General features: G+C 35.7%; 2 protein-coding genes and 1 pseudogene across 2 annotated transcripts; 2 read left to right on the top strand and 1 right to left on the bottom strand.

The window, feature by feature from the left end:
• Positions 1 to 1657: 1657 nt before the first annotated feature.
• Positions 1658 to 2617, bottom strand: LOC148206249 (uncharacterized). Its single transcript, XM_088107428.1, has 3 exons — positions 2609 to 2617; positions 2426 to 2542; positions 1658 to 2317 (listed from the first exon to the last, which is right to left on the bottom strand). The coding sequence occupies exons 1-3, from the start codon at positions 2615 to 2617 to the stop codon at positions 1658 to 1660; spliced, it is 786 nt and encodes a 261-aa protein (XP_087963554.1).
• Positions 2618 to 6332: 3715 nt separating this feature from the next.
• On the top strand, positions 6333 to 8340 carry LOC124827720 (polygalacturonase-1 non-catalytic subunit beta-like; annotated as a pseudogene).
• A 10006-nt stretch (positions 8341 to 18346) lies between these two features.
• LOC124843394 (NADPH-dependent alkenal/one oxidoreductase, chloroplastic-like) lies at positions 18347 to 20076 on the top strand. Its single transcript, XM_047320136.2, has 4 exons — positions 18347 to 18841; positions 18943 to 19266; positions 19439 to 19598; positions 19739 to 20076. Exons 1-4 carry the CDS (start codon positions 18425 to 18427, stop codon positions 20002 to 20004), a joined length of 1167 nt encoding a protein of 388 aa, XP_047176092.1. The 5' UTR covers positions 18347 to 18424; the 3' UTR covers positions 20005 to 20076.

The following is a 20076-nucleotide window of genomic DNA, read 5'->3' on the forward strand; positions in this document are numbered from 1 at the left end:
TAAAAATTTATTTTTTGATAATCTTTTTTATTTTTATATGATGTGTTAATGTGTGTCAGTATAATTGTTCTAAATATAAACTTAAACAAAAATACGCAAATTATAATTTAGACACGTATATCACTAAGGATAAAGTTTTTTAATAACCAAAATTTGTCATCTTTTTTACAATGCAGACAATCGGTCCATTTCAAATGTTATTTTTTCAAAATGAAATGTACGTTGAGGGTATTTTGGGAAGGCAGAGAGAAACTGGTTTTCTCCTTTTCACAGGAAGCAAACATTTATTTTCATTTGCAGTCTCACTCTCTCTCCCTTGCCCATCTCTCTCCACCATTGGTCTCAATGGTCTCACTCTCTCTCCGTCGTCTCTCTCCACCATTGGTCTCACTATGTCTTGACCAGAATCTCACCGGTTGTCCTAATGTCCATCAAGGAGTAAAGGTTTGTCCTTTCTTCAAGGTTTCGACTTTTCGCAATGTCAAGGTTGGTAGCACCAATGTAAGTAACACTACATCTGTTAAAAGACTTGATGAATGTGTTGATGGTTTCAGTATTGTGGTAATATCTTTAAGTTGATTGTGTTGATTTGTTGCTCGGATTTAAACAAAAATATGTAACTGACTGGATTCTAGACAACGACAACGTGTGAAGAGAACAAGTGCTGCTAGACTTACAATTATTATAGGACGTTGAGTTGTTGTGTAGAGATTTTGATTGTATGAGACTTGTAAACCTTCTTAGTATAGAAAAAGACATTAAAAATGATGGATAATATGTATGTTGGAAAAATCTCACGATACACAGACTCAAATATTTTCCTGAAATTGAGTCTTATTATTCATTATAATTGAAGGGCTTTAAATAGCCATAACACTTACAATATTACGAGGGATAAAAATAAAATATCAACTATCTTAAAAATAAAATTTGCTTAATCTATCATAAAATAATATTGTACCTAGATAAACCGAAAATCATAACTATTTATCCCTATTTTATCTCTATCAAATCAAATTAAATATTACTATACCCAGAAACTAATAAAATAATATTTAAACAAAATTATTAATAAAACCCTAAAATTTAAGTTTATCCCAACAAACTCCCCCATAAACTTAAATTCTTTCTTCCTTCGTTCGACTTTCCATGTGCATCATCCTACTCCTGGTTTGCTTCTTTCAATCAAATTTGAGTTCTTCTTTTTCCTTATTGCCCTCCTATCTTTTACCTTGGTTGACGTCTTTAATGCTTTGATTGACTTTGTTATGTCCGACTTCTCAATAACCTTAACCAACTCGTTCCTGACCTTAGGCGATTTCTCAACCATCTCTGCCGACTTCTTCATTGGGTTCTTCTGAACATCTTCATCTTCCTCTTCGTCTGGTTCAAGAACACTAGATACTCCCTCTTCCTTTTCAAGAGTCACCTTCTTCAGCTCCTCAAGCTCAACCCTCTGTTTATTCATAATTTCATTAGCTTCCTCTAGAAGTCTCCCTATCTGCTGAATCTCTTCATCCTTTTGTTTGAGTTCTTTCTCCAGGTTTTCCTTTTCCACAATTGTTGCATCCTTTACTAAGATCACTTCATCCATTGTTGGGATTGGACTCTCCATTTCCATTGCATCCGAGCTCTTTGCCATCAACAGGATTCCACACTATTCTTCAACATCTTCAGTAACGAGATTCGTCTCCCCCTTTATCTCGGTCTTGCAATACTTTGCAATATGACCAAACTTGCCACAGTTGTAGCACTTTGTTGACCTACACTCATTTGCATAGTGGTCGTACTTGCCACACTTAAAACACTCCACTCTTGACTGATCTCCTCGACCTTTTCCTTGTCCTCGGTCATTCCAATTCTGCTGACCGGTTTGATCTTCATTATCATTGCCTCGGCCACGTCCACCTCGTCCTCTGCCACCAGGACCTCGGCTCTGAGTAATCCGAGATTTATTCGAGTCAAATTGTACCTGTAGTAATTGATTGTTGGGTTCCCTCTTTTTCTTTTTCTTCCTCAATTCGTGGGCTTTTAATGACCCAGCTAACTCCTCCACAGTCAGAGTTGACAAATCCTTTGTCTCTTCAATAGTGACCACGATACTCTCAAAATCATCCGTTAAATTTCTCAAGATCTTTTCTGCAACCTGGTTAGGAGGAACCTCTTCTCCGTTCATTCCGAGTTGGTTAGCCATCTTTTGCACTCGAGTTATAAACTCGACAACTCCCTCATTTTCATCCATCTCCATATGTTCAAACTCTCTTCTAAGAGCTTGTACTCGAACCTGCTTCACGCGGGTATCTCCTTTGTATGCCACCTTCAGAAATTCCCATGCTTATTTTGCTGACTTTGCATTAGCTATTTTCTCGAATCCAGATTCATCCACTACATTATACAGAAAGTACAAAGTCGATTTGTCTTTCACTCGTGTCTTTTTCAATGCAACAATCTGGTTCTTTTTCTGATGCTCATCATCCACGGGTTCATTGTACCCATCCTCCACTATGTCCCATACATCTTGGGATCCAAGAAGAACCTTCATCTGCAAAGACCAATTGTCATAATTGGTATTTTCTGACAATTATGGCACACTCATCCCATTGAATACCTTTGTCATCTCTCTCACAAAAAAATCAAGAACTCACTTTTTCTCTCACGATGTTTGACTCTCTCCTCTCTCTCTCTCTCTTTTTCTCTCTCTCGGTACTCAGAGCATAAAGCTTTGATACCACTGTTGGGAAAAATGTGACCCACATAAATAATAATACTCTTCAATTCACTAGGGTTATTTTTCATTGAACCTTGACAACCTTTAAATAGGTGCAAATAAGGCCTTGGACCAAGTACAAATAATAAAAACTAACAATAGAATATCAACTAACTTAAAATAAAATCTACCTAATCTATCTCTATCTTATATTAATAAAATAAAATAATACTCTCCTAAATAAAAAGAAAACCAAAACTACCTATATCTATTTTATCTCTATCAAATCAAACTAAATATTACTATACCTAGAAACTAATAAAATAATATTAAAACAAAATTATTAATAAAACCCTAAAATTTAAGTTTATCCCAACAAGCCAAGCACTCACGGATTTGCTTTGGTATCACTCCAAAAGGTCTCTTACCAATGGAGGTATCTTATGTGTATATAAACCCATGTTCATCTCTTATTTTATCCGATGTGGGACTTTGTTTGTACCCAACATCCTCCCCTCAAACAAAGGACCACCTCCCCTACAACAGAAGTATTTTTCTTATCCTCAAGTACACCATGGTTAACACTCTCTCTTTCACAATCCATGGTCAAACACTAAGCATCTCTTGCTCCCCACCTCTCATGATTCACTTCCAGGCTATCTGCCACTGGCCACCTGCCAAGGCTTCACCTGATCATAGAGGGACGTACTCAACTGAGCCCGGTCACCAAACATGAACCCTGGGCTCTGATACCATTTGTAGGAAGGGACAACACACACACACATACACATAGATATCTCCACAGTGATAAGATATTGTCCGCTTTGGGCCAAGCCCTCACGGATTTGCTTTTGGTATCACTCCAAAAGGCCTCTTATCAATGGAGGTATCTTATGTGTATATAAACCACCTGATCATGGAGGGACATACTCATCTCGATTGAGCCCGGTCACTAGACCTGAACCATGGGCTCTGATACCATTTGTAGGGAGGTTCAACACACACACATACACATAGATATCTCCACAGTGATAAGATATTGTCCGCTTTGGGTCAAACCCTCACGGATTTGCTTTTAGTACCACTCCAAAAGGCCTCTTAACAATGGAGATATGTTATGTGTATATAAACTCATGTTCATCTCTTATTTTATCTGATGTGGGACTTTGTTTGTACCCAACAATGTACTTATTAAATATCATATCAATAAAATTTCAATTTTGATTAATACAATTTCAATTTTGATTAATACAATTTCAATTTTGTTATAGTTTTTCTGTGTTTTTGGGCGAGTTTTTCCACTTTTATTGATGGATGATTGAGTTTATTAATCATGGTTGGTGTTTACTTCACCAATTTACACTTGTTGAGAAAAAAATGTGATTTAGGTGCTTTCATGTAAGTTAGATGAGCTCCATAAGCATTTCTGTCCATTTTCTACCCTCGTAATCGATTACAAGAGTCTTGTAATCGATTACCAGAGGAAAAATGGCCATTTGTGCAGAACCTTCAACTATACTCCACAGCTAGATGAATAACACTCCCCAACTCTGTTTTTCTTACATTTGCCGCTTGTTTTGCTCATAACTCTCTCCACCGAACTCCAAATGAGTTGATTCTTGTTTTGTTGGAATCTAGACTCAAAGAGTTTTCAAATGACTACAAATTCATAATTTTTAGACCACTGTACTAGGTGCAATTAATTGCCCAAAAATAACGTTTTTTGAAGCTTCCTAAATGAGTTTAATTTCAAGTTATTGTTTCATGTTTGTTATTTTAGATGAGTGAGTGAGTTTAATGGTCATGAGTGGTGATTAGTGCAACAATGAATATGTTACAGTGCACAAATTTTAAAAGGAAATTTCAATAAGTAATAGATTTGTGAACAAGAGGGAAAGATATACGTATAAGATAACGTGTTGTCAACTTTGACTTTTGCTAGCTATTTTAATCATAACTTTTTCCACAGACCGCCAAATGATGTGTTTCTTTTCTTATTAGAAACTAGACTCAAAAGTTTTTCCAATGACTACTAATTTGTAATTTTTGGACATCTGAGTAGGTACATTAATTCCTTAAAGTTAACGTTTTACATATTCCTGTCAACTATGACCTTTGTTGGTTGTTTTGCTCTTAACTTTCTTCATCGAACTCCAAATGAGTTGATTCTTTTTTTGTTGGAATCTAGACTCAAAGAGCTTTCAAATGACTACTAATTTATAATTTTTGGACATTTGAGTAGGTACAGTTAATTCCTTAAAGTTAACATTTTATATATTCGTGTTAGGTCTGGCTTTTTCTGGTTTTTTTGCTGATAACTTTCTTCACCGAACTCCAAATGAGTTGATTCTTGTTTTTTTGGAATCTAGACTTAAAGATCTTTCAAATGACTATTAACTCATAATTTTTAGACCACTGTACTAGATGCAGTTAATTTCCCGAAAACACGTTTTTTTAAGCTTTCTAAATGAGTTTACTTCCAAGTTATTGCTTCATGTTTCTTATTTTATTCTATTTTATTTTATTTCTTTATAAACTATTGCAACCATCAACCATGACCAACACGAGTTATCCATTGAAAAAAAATGGACAAAGACAGCCTAAGGCACAGAAAAATCATCATGGAAAGTCACATTCTCCCAACTGGGGAGTGACTTGCAAGTTTTTGTACAAATAGCCATTAAGCCACTGGTAATCGATTACAGACACCATGTAATTGATTACCAAGGCATGTATCGGCTTCAAGTGCTGAGGGACTTTAACTACCTTGCTGAAACACTCACATGGAGTCTTTGCTCCATAATAGGCTGGACAAAGATGAGTTTTGATGCACTTGCAACCATCAACCATGACTAACAGGAGTCATCCATTGAAAAAAATGGACAAAGGCAGCCTTAAGCACAGAAAAATCACCATGGAGGGTCACGTTCTCCCAATTGGGGTACCTATTAAGGCACTAGTAATCGGTTGCAGGCACCATGTAATCAATTATTGGAGCATCTCTTGGCTTCAAATATTGAGGCACTTGAACTACCTTGCTGAAACACCCACATGGGGTCTTTGCTCCATAATGAGTTGGGTAAAGTACAGTTTTGATGGAGGTTAGAGAGAAGACCGAAATGAAAAGGGAGAGAGGAATGAAATCTGAGTTGAAAATGGAGGGTGCACACAGAGGTAATTTCAGAATCTCAAAAAAGTAAATCTGCGTGTCTTTTCACCACAACGACTACAAAAAAAAAATCTTATAATCCAATAAAAAGCTAACATGTGACCGTTGTTAAATTGTTTCAAATTTTAATTGTTAATATATCGCGATACTATTACTAAACCCGAATAAACTAAAAAACACTGTGAATAAAGTTGTTTATTAAATGTTTTTTTCACACAAAATAAAATATTTAGAGGATTCTACATTTGATCTAGACAAAGAAAAACAAGTGAGTTTTTATTGACGGATTCTTCCCCTGTTCCCCTTGTTCATTAATGATAATGGGATGGGCATCAGAGGCGGCTGCGATAAAAAAAAATATTTAGGCTGTTCATGGAGATGCAAGCACCGGGTAACCAAGGTTGATGAGATGACATAATTGGTCAGGTGTGAATGTGATAGCATTAATCAGGACATCTTTGTTCCTTCTTCATTCAACTGTTGGAATTGTGAAGAAGAAGGAGAGGGAAGAAATGAGTACACTCTTTCTCTTCATCCTCCTTTTAACGCTCACTGTAAGCATAAATCTATAATACTTCTCCTTCACTCTCACTGCTTCATCCAATCATCATAATCATCATCTTCGTTCTTAGGTCTAACATCGCCAATGCAGGTTGCTTACGGTGGGGGGAACTCACAAGATCAAAACCCCTTCACGCCAAAGGCTTACGTCTCACGTTACTGGGAAAGACACGTCCGCAACACCTTCCCAAAACCATCCTTCCTTCTTTCCAAAGCCTCTCCACTCACCGCCGCCGACACTGCCTCCTTCACCAACCTCGCCGCCACCAACACTCTCTCCACTCGCTTGCCAGAGTTCTGCTCCGCTGCGCACCTACTCTGCTTCCCGGAGGTCCGTCCAAGCCTCTAGAAACACACCGAAGACAAGAATTTTCAAACCTACGACGACGGCCAGAATTTCACCAACTATGGCACGAGTCGACCCAGCGGAACCGACTCGTTCAAAAACTACGCAACCACCTTCTTCAGTCGACCCATGAACGATTTCCGGTGGTACAGCCGCCGCTCTGCCAGCCACGTTGACCACTTCCACAACTACGAAAACGATACCAACGACATCTACGAAAATTTCAACACCTACGGAACTTCCGCTGTCGGCGGCACCGGCGAGTTCAAACACTACGCAACTCGAGCAAACTTCCCCGAACTGCAATTCACTTCCTACTCCGACAGCAGCGGAGGGAGGACGCAATCGTTCTCCACCTACAGCGAGGACGGCAACTCTGGTGGCAGAATTTCACCAGCTACGGCAAGAACTCCGCTGGCGTCGGAAACGAGTTTTCCAGCTATGGGACAAAAGCCAACATTGTCGTCTCTAGTTTCACGAACTACAGGTCGAAAGGCACCGGTCCCAACGACATGTTCACGAACTATGGTGTGCTGATGAACGTTCCTGAAGAGACTTTCCATAGCTATGCAGACGGAACTATTGGTGGGTCAGAGAGTTTTTCAAACTATAGGGTACAGGCTAACGTGGGTGACGACTCCTTCCAATCCTATGCTAAGAGTACCAAAGAAGGGACCCAAGTTAACTTCAACAACTATGGAATTTCTGCCAACCCAAGTTTCGACACTTTCCAAGGATATGCTGAAGGAGCCTAAGGGGATCACAAAGTTGGCTTCATCGGCTACGGCGTTAACACCAACTCAAATTTTAAGGATTACGCAAAAGAAGGTGTTTCCTTCGCTTCTTACAACACCTCTTCATCTTCTTCAACTGTCGGTGGCAGTTTGAATGAAAGGTGGGTGGAACCGGGTAAATTCTTTCGAGAGAGTATGCTGAAGGAAGGAACCGTGATGGCCATGCCAGACATAAGACATAAAATGCCCCAAAGATCATTTTTGCCCTGCTCTATTCTGGTGAAATTGCCTTTCTCTTCTTCAAAGATCGAGGAGCTGAAGAGCGTGTTCAAGGTGTCTGATAACTCCTCCATGGAGAAGATGATGATGGAGTCTTTGGGTGAGTGCGAGAGAGCACCCAGCGTCAGAGAGATCAAACGTTGTGTGGGGTCTGTCGAGTATATGATTGATTTTGCAACCTCTGTTTTGGGCCATAATGTGGGGGTTTGGACCACTCAGAACGTAAATGGGTTCAGTAAGAATGTAATGGTGGGTCGGGTCAAAGGGATGAATGGTGGCAAGGTAACCAAATCCGTTTCCTGCCATCATAGCTTGTTCCCTTATCTGCTTTACTACTGCCACTCTGTTCCTAAGGTTCGGGTTTACGAAGCGGATCTCTTGGATCCGGAATCCAAGGCCAAGATTAACCACGGTGTTGCTATATGTCACTTGAACACCACGGCATGGAGCCCCACCCACGGTGCATTCGTTGCTCTTGGATCGGGTCCTTGAAGTATGCCATTGGATCTTCGAGAATGACATGACCTGGACCGTTGCTGACTGATTGAGGAAAGTAGTGATGGTTCGCAACGGTGGCTAATTTTAAAGTGAAAACAAGAATTTATTTTTATCTGGTTGCTCCATTTGATTGTGAAATTAGACACAGTCCTTCTTCAACAAAAACAGTGAGTATACGACGAATGGTTAGCCAGAAAAAAATATTGGCTCTTATCTATGTAATTTATCATGAGTAATGTTACATGTACACTACAACTTTTTGTCACGTCTCATTTAATTAAACGATGAGTCACCTGCTAGCTTCCATAAATGCACCCACGCCACACGTTCAGTGCATTTAAAACTCACTTAGCAATCCATGCACCTAAGCCACGTGTTGCAGTAGAAGATTCTGAAGTCAGTAATGGGGATACAGGTGTCGGCAGGGGAACGCTCGTCCGTTTGGACGTGGATTGAATAAAATTGTTTTTCTGAAAAACCATTCTACTCTCCTGCACGCACCTTCTCCCTCCCAAAACTCAGATTTCATTTTCTCCTCCTTCTCTCTAGAAACCTCTTCCTTCTTTCTACTAAAACTCATTCTTTCCTTCTCTTTTCTCCGTTCAGACACCATAGAAGCGATCCCAGCACCTTAAACTTCAGTTTGGACCGAACAGTTTCAGAGTCTGAAGCTGGTAAGTCCTCAACTCAAGTCGTTCGTTTTCTGGTTTCATGCAAAGCGTATTTCTGGTGTTGCATGCAGTGGTACCACCTAAATTATTCTTTGATCTTATGGTTAGAGTAAATCGTTGAGGATAGAAAGCTGTAGTTGGGCGAAGCAAAAACCATTCTCTTAGGACGTTCACCCTGATCCGGGTAAGGGAAGCTTATTAAATTTAATTCCTATGTTTGCACTGTACTGCATGCACGTGCTGTGAATTGTATAAAGTATGATTTATGATATTGAATTTTTAGTATATGAATATGATCATGAACTGATGTATGTAAATGATGAAATGTACTATGGTATGGTTAAACTGAAATATGAGATGTGTGATGAAATGAATGTATGAAAGTATATGCTGAGAAATGTAATTAATGTAAATGAAATTTTGAATATAAATTTTCATATGATATTGAACGTTCGTCATCAAACGGTCTTTGACCGTTCGATGTTGTTGTCAGATTCAATTGAAAAGGAATCCTTTCATTTGGAAAGAATTCTATTTGAGGACGAACGCCCTCTTATATTAGTCTTACATTTGAGCGATCGGCCGAACGTAACTATCTTGAGTACTTTGTGAGAAGTGAGAAGCTTATAAATATATCTTTGGACTCTTAGTCATTTTGAAATCTAATTTCACCATCGTATAGTACCCTTACTACTTTTCTTTATTATGAACTCAAATCAGCGAAGGGTCTCGACCCACAGCGTACGTCCTAAGTGGCGCTCGGTCTTATACCGAACGCTCGTCCCAAAGCGTACGTTATAAGTAGCGCTCGGTCTTATACCGAACGCTCGTTCTTTCCGTGGTTACCAAATGAGTAGAAATAACGTTCGTCCAAAACTTAAATAGCGTTCGTCCAAGATTCAGTAGCGTTCGTCCAGAACTTGAATAAATACGTATTACCGCGTTCGGTCATTTACTGGCAGTCGGTTCTTCCTAAACGAATTGATTTCGGTAAAGTTCTTATTTCTTCTCTTGGTGGTCACATTCTTTTGGATTCGGCCTCGAGTTCTCATACTTAAGTTATTCTAAGTATTATCCAGATCGTACGAGAGTCAGTTCATTTAACTGATTCAAGTGGAAATGAAGTTTCGTCAAATAACCTGTGTTGGTTTCATTCTACTCGTGAATGAGTCTTTCTTGGTCTTACGTTAACGTTCGTCCTCGATTACAAAGAGGGCTGAACGCTCGTCCTTTTATGGAAATAGAACGGAAGATGAAAACAACATTAAGATGATGTATTATAATGTGTGAACAGTATAAGAAATGAAATTATGGTTATGGAGTTTGAACGAGCGTTCCAGGGAGGAACGACTCTTGGATGAAAGTTGAGATTTGTAAAGTATGAATGTGGTAAGCTTAGCTGGCGGTTCATCCTGATATTCCGTGAGTGCTCGTTCTCAAGTAGAGAGGAGTATGTCATGTGTGGGAATGGCAGGAGGTCTTAGTCCATAACTGTAACTTGGACAGAACGGACTAACCTCAGGTGGCAGCTGATGAGAATTCCAGCTATTCCACCTGGGTGCACAAACGTCGTAGCTACACAGAATTCATACAGTCCGGACAGTCAGTCTAGTATCAGGAAATTGATTGAGTTAATGAATGAACTGAAGTATATGTTGTGCATTATTTGATGTGTTTGATATGTTATGAAATGTATGTTTTACTTGAATTAAATTCAATAAGCTTACCCTTTGTTTCCATTGTGTTGTCTGTACCTGTACGTCCGTCTTGTCCTTGCAATGATCATCCGTGTGGATGTGAGCAGAGGGAGATGCGTCTCTGGAAGAAACGCTTGAAGAAGGAATTCTGGCTGAAGAGAACTTAGTGGAGATTGAAGTGAAGGCCGAATAGTAGGACGTTCGGTTATATGTTAGTTTAGTTAGGATAGCGGGCCGTTTCAGAGAGAGCGCCCTTTTTGCTTTATGTTAAATACTTGAACGTTCGGTATTTATTTTTGTAAACCGTTTGTTCTTATTATTTAGTGAACGCTCGTAAAATTATATGTAACTATGTAAGGCCGTTCGGCCACTTGCGAGATTTATCTCTTTAATTGTAAGACTGTTTTGTTATATTAATACATGTAAATATTCTATTATATAGTTGCTCACTATATAATTCTGGGATGTTACACTTTTGTTCTGCATCTACTTAACACTACTAAAATTTTTAATTTTAAATATAAAATAGCTTAAAAGGATTAAATAGAAAAGTAAATACAATAGATTTTTTAGATGTTGAATAGGTGTAAAACAATTAAAAGGTGTTCATATGTTATTTTCTTTTTACCATTTTGTAATCTATAAAGTATTATATTTAGAAATTGAATGATAATTTTTTTTACTCCGCTTCCTTCTCTTTTTACGTAACTATACAAAACATATCAATGCTTTGCATGTCATTGACTAGAGAAGATCATGGAGAAAATGTTGAATTTGGATTTGTAGCTAACACTATTGGAAAACCTCGAGGCAATAATAACAATTAAAAAGCATTCTGGTGGGAAGAAAGGAAAGGAGAAAAAAAGATAACAACAAAAGAGGAAGTAGGAAAGACAAGTTTCTACATTGAAATCATTGTAAAACTATAAATCTTATAGAAAATTATTGCTCGTGTAAGCCTAAAGTCAAATGCAATCAATTTCATCATATAGAAACGTTTTGAAAAACAAAACAAAGAAACAAGTACAACAAGCTCACGAGTGCCGAGAACAAATTGAGGAGTATTTAATATTTGTTAACAAGTATTAACAAAGAAGTTTGTCATGGAGACAATGAGTGTCCTAATCATATGACTCATGACGTTAGCTTTTCCACTAAACTTAATCAATCTTATTTCTTCAAACTCATTATTTACAATGGATAAAGTGTTAATATTAAAAAATGAGTGTTTTTATTTTTAAACCCCTTCATGTACTTACATTTTAGATGTTTTTATGTGTCTAAGTTAAGTCAAAGATTTTTTAGTAGGGAACAATGCTTGAAAAAAATATTATTGTTTCTACTCAGTCCAATAAACATACTAAAGAGCACGGTCTAATAAGATTCATTAAGTCTCTTTATTTTCAAAGAGCCTAAACATCATCCTTCGTCTTAATGATGTCAACGTCATCAAGAACGTCGACGCCATCATCCCATTTCTACCCCTTCACAAGTAAAATGTGTTTGTGTTCTTTATACTTCCTGATAGTGTAGGTGTGGAGGATCAAGACTTGAAATCGTCGCAGCATAGAATGATGCTCATATCTGGCCCATCGACAAGCTTAGGCTCAATTTTAAGATGGCGATGAGAGTAATTGACATCATCATTTGCAAAAACTACAAAAAGGCATGGTGAAAACCATCCCCAAGTCATCGTAACTACTATTACCTAGAGAACGATTTCCTCATGGTTGAGTTCGATGACTAGGGCACCAACCCAACTTCATTTGAATTATTGTGTTACCTCCAAGTCTTTAGGTTGATACGTAGAACTCTTAACCTATTGTTGACACCTTAGTGTTTTCTTCATTTCTACCTTACCCATCCAAGTTCACCCGTTAATTGGTTATCCTTAGTTTTCAGTTGAGTACTTGCCTGCTTAGTGCATACTCTTAGTCATTTAAGAAGTTTAAGATTGGAATTTTTAGAGTTGTAGTAAGCCCTACTGGTCAGTCTCATTTTTATGATGAGAATAACAAGCCCAAGTTTTCCTTATACTGGATCTATGAGCCTTTTAGATATAAAGAATGGCCAAAGGACATTATGTCCGATGAGGATAAAAGGATCATAAGTATCTTAGATGAGCTCCTTCACAAGCTTCTTGCTAAAAGTACTAAATGTTTACCTGCCTCCATAGTCAATGATTGAATTGCTCGGTAAGTTTTAAATTTCTTATAACGAAGGTATTTTTGAGCTAATCTGAAGACCTTTTGGTATTTGCAGGTTACATGACCTAACATGAAGATATGTTGGGGAAAAAAGATGTGTTTCGCAATCTTAGGAATAAGATGGTGGTTAAAGCAAAGAAGATAGGGGTGTCCAACATAGTACCTAACTTAACAAGCCCTGTTATGGACACTCATCATCCTTAAAGTGCTCCAAAGAAGATCCAACCTACTAAGAAGCAGGGTGTAGGGAGGGATAGGGAGAGGCTGAAAGCTAAGTTTGATGCCTAGGCTGGAAGTTTGGGGGGCAAATCTAATGACTTTGGTGGGTTGAAGAGTGCTCAACTTAGTATACGCAAATGTGTCCAGGTAGGCCAGAGTGATTATGAGATGAAGTTGGTGGAGTAGATTGATTTAGTCTCCCTTATGCGTGTCTTTATGAAGTTTCACAATCGTACACTTGTGTATGGGCATAGAATAACCAACTTGTTGAAGAAGGAGATTTCCAATGAGGGCAAGGCCAAAATGGTCTATGAGTTGGCCAACTTGAAAAGGCAGTATGAAGCTTACTAGGAAGCCTAGGCTAAGGAGAAGGCGAAGGTTGAAGAGGAAACGAATGATAATGAGAAAGGAAGAAGTCTTGGAAAACTATGTGCCTTGACTTAAGGAAGAAGTTAAAGAAGAAATTGGTTGATGAGAAGAAGGCTTGCAAGAAATTGAAGGATGACTTGTACAAATGTCAATAGTTTGTCCTTTCTAAGCATGCCAATTGTTTTAAGAAAGTGTTAAGGCAGGTCAAGTTCTTGTTTCATATTTATCCTAAGGACATGCACTTTGATGTGAACAAGAATGTCTTTGAAGGACAAATGATGAATGTTAATGATATAGCAGCTTCCCTCAAATATTATTCAATAGCATAAACGTTTATTTCATTAATCTTGTAATTTTCTCTCTTACTAATAATTTTAAAAAAAATTATTAAAAAATTTAAATTTATGTAACAAAATTATAAAATATTTGTTCAAAATAAATAATATATTAAAAACATCTAACAATTATTAAAATTCAAACATATATTTAATTTCTTCAAAATTTAATGTAGATTAAACTGAACTAAGATTTAAAGTTTTAATGTTAAATTTATTTGTTTTTATTATACTAAAAATAATGAAATATGTCAATACTTATTATACTGAAGTAATTGTAACATCTCATTCACATGGTATCAATACTATAAAGGAATTATTATATATTTAATAAAATAGAACAATTAACAAGACGAGAAATAAAACTTGCATTATAATTATACTAAACATAACTACAAATTTAACTTTATATACAAGCTAACAAGATCAAAACTATATACATCTCTAGCTAGTCTAAAGGAAACTAGACATTTGTTGTCCTCCATCCAAAGCTTGCTCCATCGAAATCTCATTACCCTCTCCTCACACCCACTAGATGATCATTGCCAAGACAAACAACGCACAAGAACATACCAACAAGACACAACCAAAAGGGTAAGCTAGTGATATAAGCCAAATCATACTATACATTAACATTTCATACATGAATCATATTTCACATAAAGCAATGCAAACATCTTAATCATGCCAAAGACCTAAACTAGACTATCGGGATTTATGAATATCAAGTTATGGCGGGTCATGCACTTGTGGTGGTCTCTACTGCTCTATAAAGTCATTACCAATGGGTTTCATCCTACCACACTCACAAGGTTTGTTTGTACCGCATCTTAGGTCATACTAGAAGCACTTAGACTAAAACCTCATGCTACTCTGACCACATGTATCAATCATCTCTAATTGAGAATGAATGATCATTAGAGTGTTAGGATAACCCCCAAGATTGAGCTCCCTACATTCATACCAACAATACATTGATACAACCATTAAGAATTCTCCTTAGAACTCTTACACAGCTAATTTCATTCAATCATATGTTCTAAACCTTACCGTATATCATACAACAAACCAATATACCATTTAAAATTATGCACATAAAAGAAGGAATTCAAAAGCACCCAAATTGCCTTAGACCCACTCGGCCATCGCTCTAAACTGGTTGATCAGCGACCATAGACTCGCCCAACGAGCAGCCTCTACTCACCCAGTAAGAGAAAAAACAGCAAGTCTCACAAGCTAAGTGAGTTGGCTCACTTAGCTTCTGCAACTCCTTACCAAACACCTCAAATAATCGTCTAGTGATCTCCTCCACTTGCTCACGAGAGCCAAAACAGAAAGCTCGCTCGCTCAACCTTTGGAATTCACTGTAAAACTTCCCTAAACTCGCCTAGTGAGCCCCTTTTGCTTGCCCAACCTCACTGCATAATTCTACAACACTAAAACTACATAATTAGCACGCCTAAACCACCCCATGACCTAGTTTAATTATTTTTACCAATTTTTAACACTCCTAGATTGGATTCTAAATAGAGGTGTATAACCCAACTTAAACTAGTTTTTCACTATTTTGCAACAAAGTGACAACTTAAAACAACTAAATCCTCTCCTTAAAGACCAAAATTGAATTTCACAAGTTTTATCTCATTTTTTATTAGCTTAAGGACTCCAAGTCATAAATGACTTAACGACATAGTCCAAACCTTTCACTTTGACACAAAACTTCTAATTCAAAATCTCACTAATCCAAACCCAAAAAATCAAGCCTAAAACCTTCCTACACCATCCTATTGACTCATAGTCACTTCAATCTCATATTTTTATCAATTCAAGCTATCAACAAGTTCTAATTGACCTTACAAAATGTCCCGCATTGCTATTTATCCCTTTAGACTCATACTTTTAAAAATCACCTATTAAAACCTGTTTTAAACCAACTAGTTCATGTTTCAGCCCACACCATTTTTAATCAACACAAACCAATTCATCACCAACCATTTTTTAGTAACAACACATTCAAATCAATAATCACATTCAACCAGAATCATTCTACCAAATTCTATTAATCAAACACACTTAATACTAACATACTCATTTCAAGCATATTCAACATTCATTCCACTTACATACTAATAACTATCATTCCATACTTTATAACTCAAAATTAAATAAACCACTAACTTCCCTTACCTCAAAAAGAACTACCACAGCTCTAAGAATGCACAACAGTTGTTGCAATCACAAAGAACTCTAGAAATACTTACAAAACGCAAAAATGTGACCAAAGAAAGTCGTTAAAACCTCTCTTTAAAATATCTCTTTATTAGAATTTGGTATCATAAATAAAATAGAATCACATGAAAACATTTTAAAAAAACATTTATTCACATGGTATTAGTAATCAACTTCTATCAATTATATTAGATCATAAACAATAATAAAATAAATTGAACTAATGAAATAATATACATGTATTATTATATTAAAAATAACTTAATCTTAGTTTAGTTAGAACATTTTCAAATATATATTCTTAAAGTAATTCTCATATTTATTATCCATTTGAAAAATAATAAAATATTTAACAAATATTTTAATGTTAAGTATTATGATGGAATTATGGATATGATCATTCTAGAGGAATGAGGAGTAGGTTTGAAGTTAGAATTAAAATTTTATATTTTCATGTAATGTTTTTGTTTTGGATCTTTATTGTGTTTTATAATTGTTTCTTTTCTATTTGTTTGCATTGGGTATTTATTGAGTTTTGTATTGTTTTTATTTTTCTTATAATTAAAGACTTTCTGAACTTTAGTTTTAAGAGGCTTATTAAATGTGTTTTAGTAATGTTTGGATCTATGAGTATAAAGTCTATAGTATATAAACTTTTTTTGTAAACTTTTGACTCAAAATTTGCTCAATTGGAACTTGAATTATATTCTTAAGTGAGATATCTCTATTAAAAAACTTTGTCCATATCTTTTAGTTTTCAATTTAAAATGATGGATTTTCCTCTACTCATTAATATGAATTTTATGGTCTCTCTTATGTATTCAGCATTTTCTATTTTATCAATTGTTTAATTGAAAATATTTAGAACAATATTATATGACACAAATTTTCCATTAATTATCTTATAGGAAATTAATATATCAAGATTTTATAATCTTATTATACTAAACTAGTGAAAAAAGATACGCTACTCGCATGTGTACTCACCTTTTTATATGATAAAAAATTATCATTATTATAATTATAAAAATAAAATAAAATAATATTTATTATTTTATTGTAGGCAATGTTTATTTTTCTTAGATAATTATTTTATTATAAATAGTTAAAAGAGTTTAGTAGAAAAAAACAAGTAAATTAAAAAAACAGTCACAGGTAAAATTAATAAAATAATTATTTTAATTTAAAGAAAATACTTAAAGGGTAACATTGAAAACAAAATATATACACTAAAAAAAGGAAATCTCTTTATATAACAACAAGTGAAAGCACATGCCTTTGGCTATGTGTGTTTATTTTTATTTAGGATAATAAAAAATAATGAAATTATTATTATTATAATCGTATAATTGTAGCATTAAATATAAATGACTTTTATAATTTTAATGTAAATAGTTTCTATTAATTTGTATGTAATTTTTAATTAAAAAATGATTAATTTAAAAGAAAATACTAAATAAAATATGATTAAATTTAATGAAACAATAGATAAAATTGATAAAATAATAACTTTAGTTTAAAAAATTATTTAAAAAATAAAATTGGGAAATAAATATAAACACAAAAAATAAGGAATTTTTTATATATATAAGTATAAATATAGATAAATTTTAATCAAATCTCATTTTAAGAATCACTTTCCATACCCCTTTTAAGGATTTGAAATTACAATTATGCACTATTCTATTCAAGCATAATACAACAAATAAATATATTAAAATTAATCTTTAGCAATTTAACATATTAAAAATATTTTATTCAAATACAACTATAAATACTACTTCCCAAATCTCTCATTAGAATTTAACATCGAGTATTTAAATAACTTTTTAAGCATTTATTTGAAAAAGAATTACATGGTAGTGATTTTAATTAATTGAACGAAATTATTCATTAATTTCTTTTGATAATATTTTTAGCTTTTTTCAAATATAATTTGAATTTCCTGTATGAATTAAAATTTATCAGTACCTGTAATATACTAACTATATATATTATATGCAAAAAAAGTTAGTAACATGAACTAGTCACAAAGTTAAATAATTCTAATTGTATTTACCAAAATGTTAACAAAAAAAAATGAAAAAAAAAGACGTAAATTGATATTAGACGTGGAGCTTTCTAGAGGTTATCCCTATTTGTAGTTTACTAGCACGGCGTCGTTTTTACACACATTGAGGTTATTTAGAACTTTCTGTATCCACCCGCTTTTCTACGCACATTCGAGGTATAATTACGTACATTTTGAATCGTTATTATTTTAGTTTTTAATCAAAGAAATGAGGTGAAATGGTATATTTTGCGTGGTGTGGAGCTAATGTACTAAACAAAAACACTAACGATATAACCGAACCAAAGGGTGGTTGGTTGAAGCAGAGATAAGCGTGAAGTGATAAGCAAAACATGTCTCTCTGTGCTTCATTCTCCACCACAACTTCACGCCTCACTTCCCTTCCTTCTTCACTCTCTTCAAGTTCTCCGCTTTCTCTCAGATTTTCCTTCACTTTCCGGGAAAACAGAATCCCAGTTAAATCTCTGAAGGACCCATTTGCAGCAAGATCTGGAAGAGTATTGGTAAAGGCTCAGGCTACTGCTCCTGCTTCTTCTGAGGCTGTGAAACTCACACCTGTGCCTTCTGAGATGAAGGCATGGGTGTATGGGGAATATGGGGGTGTGGATGTTTTGAAGCTGGACTCCAATGTTGCTGTGCCTGATGTGAAAGAGGATCAGGTCCTTGTCAAAGTTGCTGCTGCTGCTCTTAATCCTGTTGATGGCAAGAGAAGGCAGGGAAAGTTTAAGGCCACCGATTCTCCTCTTCCGGTCATTCACTTTCTTTTAACTTTATTCATTTTCTCTTCTCTCTTTCTCTGTGTGTATATTAACTGGGTAATGAAATCAAATTTGGTTTTGTTTGTTCATAGACTGTTCCGGGCTATGATGTTGCGGGAGTGGTGGTGAAGGTTGGTAGCGAAGTGAAGGACTTTAAAGTGGGTGATGAAGTGTATGGAAATGTAAATGAGAAAGCTTTAGAAGGGCCAAAGCAATTCGGGTCTTTGGCCGAGTACACCGCTGTTGAAGAGAAACTATTGGCAGCAAAACCTAAGAACATTGACTTTGCTCAGGCTGCTGCTCTTCCTCTAGCAATTGAAACTGCTTATGAGGGTTTGGAGAGGACTGGATTTTCTCCTGGTAAATCTATTCTTGTTCTAAATGGTTCTGGAGGAGTTGGAAGCCTAGTCATTCAGGTTTTTACTCTCCAAATTACTTCTAACAGTATTTTAAAGTTTCTCCCCTCTTTGCATCATACATATCAAATAACTTTTGATATGATATCAAATGGTATATAAAGATTTTGCTTCTTAAGCAATGAACGATCGGTGACTAAATAATTTTATTGTTATCTTCAATGACCTACAGCTAGCCAAGCAAGTCTTTGGAGCTTCGAGAGTGGCTGCCACTTCAAGCACTAGAAATTTGGACCTATTGAAAAGCTTGGGAGCTGATTTGGCTATTGACTATACAAAAGAAAACTTTGAAGATTTGTCAGAAAAATTTGATGTGGTCTTTGATGCCATTGGTAAAAGTCTAAACACCTCTATAAGTTTTGAGAAATACTTGCATTCTAAATTTGTATTTCATATGGAAAGTGGTTATGAAATGCTGATAAAAAGGTGTAAAGATAAAGAAAATGTTTGATTGGTTGAGGATGATTTGCAGGGCAATGTGAGAGGGCAGTGAAGGCTGTGAAAGAAGGTGGCAGTGTGGTGGCACTGACAGGAGGTGTTACTCCACCTGGTTTCAGATTTGTGGTAACTTCGAATGGAGGTGTTCTTAGGAAACTAAACCCTTACTTAGAAAGTGGAAAGGTGAAGGCAATTGTAGACCCCAAAGGTCCATTCTCCTTTCCTCAGCTTGCTGAAGCTTTCTCTTATCTAGAAACGAATCGAGCCACTGGAAAGGTTGTTATACACCCCATCCCCTGAATCAGATAAAAGGGATAGACAATTTTGCTATGTCTAGTAACTTCATATTCTATATTAATCACTTTTTTTATA

Source organism: Vigna umbellata, chromosome 1 (assembly GCF_029865625.1).
Source record: "Vigna umbellata cultivar VRB3 chromosome 1, Vumbellata_1.0, whole genome shotgun sequence".
NCBI lineage: Eukaryota > Viridiplantae > Streptophyta > Magnoliopsida > Fabales > Fabaceae > Vigna > Vigna umbellata.